Source organism: Meleagris gallopavo, unplaced genomic scaffold (genome assembly GCF_000146605.3).
Source record: "Meleagris gallopavo isolate NT-WF06-2002-E0010 breed Aviagen turkey brand Nicholas breeding stock unplaced genomic scaffold, Turkey_5.1 ChrUn_random_7180001831566, whole genome shotgun sequence".
In the NCBI taxonomy this organism is placed as follows: Eukaryota; Metazoa; Chordata; class Aves; order Galliformes; family Phasianidae; genus Meleagris; species Meleagris gallopavo.
Genome location: NW_011103754.1, coordinates 1 through 696, shown reverse-complemented (window position 1 = coordinate 696; position 696 = coordinate 1). Strand labels below are relative to the sequence as shown.

At 61.5% G+C, this 696-nt stretch overlaps 1 protein-coding gene across 1 annotated transcript; it reads left to right on the top strand.

Moving 5' to 3' along the window:
• Window positions 1-33: 33 nt before the first annotated feature.
• Window positions 34-686, top strand: LOC109364261 (maestro heat-like repeat-containing protein family member 1). Its single transcript, XM_019610915.1, has 2 exons — window positions 34-166; window positions 450-686. Exons 1-2 carry the CDS (start codon window positions 83-85, stop codon window positions 684-686), a joined length of 321 nt encoding a protein of 106 aa, XP_019466460.1. The 5' UTR covers window positions 34-82.
• The last annotated feature ends 10 nt before the right edge of the window (window positions 687-696 follow it).

Below are 696 nucleotides of genomic sequence, written 5' to 3'. Positions count from 1 at the left end.
GGGAATGTGGGAAGAGGCAAAGGGCAAGGGAACATTGGCTTTTCCTGCTCTTCAACAGTTCCTGAGGGAGTCGCTGGACACCATGGAGGACGAGGCCTGGACCAAGGCCCTGAGCTGCGAGCTAAGCCGGCAGCTGAGCAGTTCTCCCAGCAGCTCTGGAGAAAAGGTAGGTTGCCCTCGGCTCTACCCAGCAGTGCAGCTGCAGGTGCCCAACTGGGGCTGGGGCTGCAGCTGCGGCTTCTGCCCTGCCCGCAGGGGCTGCTCCTGCTGCTTCTCCAGCCCGTTCCCCCCAGAGGGCCTTTGCCTGCAAACTGCTTGGGGGCTGGCTAAAGCTCGGCCCTGCAGCTGCTCTCAGCAACTCCCAGGGAGCGCGGGTCCTTCCCACCTGGCCCTCTCCCAGCCGGTCACGTTGCTACCACATCCCAACTTATTCCTCCCTTCCCATGCAGTCTTTCCTGTACAAGGCTCTGGGCACAGTTCTGGGAGCTTGTAAGGAAGTCCTCTATGTCCAAGAGAAGCTGCTGCAGCACCTGGAGGGAGCAAATGCAGAGGAGCCATCTGAGGCCCAGGTGAGCTTTCCTTCCAGATTCTGCGAGCATCCCCGCTTCGTCCCTGGGGCAGAGGGCTTCTCCTGGCCCTGTTCCAGGCCTTTCAATCTCCTCCCTGCTGCTGCTTCCCTCAAGTGAGGACCAGCCC

Bases quoted from the DNA above. Each gene is read 5' to 3' on its own strand.
- LOC109364261 (XM_019610915.1), top strand. From the start codon at position 83: ATGGAGGACGAGGCCTGGACCAAGGCCCTGAGCTGCGAGCTAAGCCGG. The intron at 167-449 runs GTAGGTTGCCCT...CTTCCCATGCAG, and splicing joins CCAGCAGCTCTGGAGAAAAG to TCTTTCCTGTACAAGGCTCT.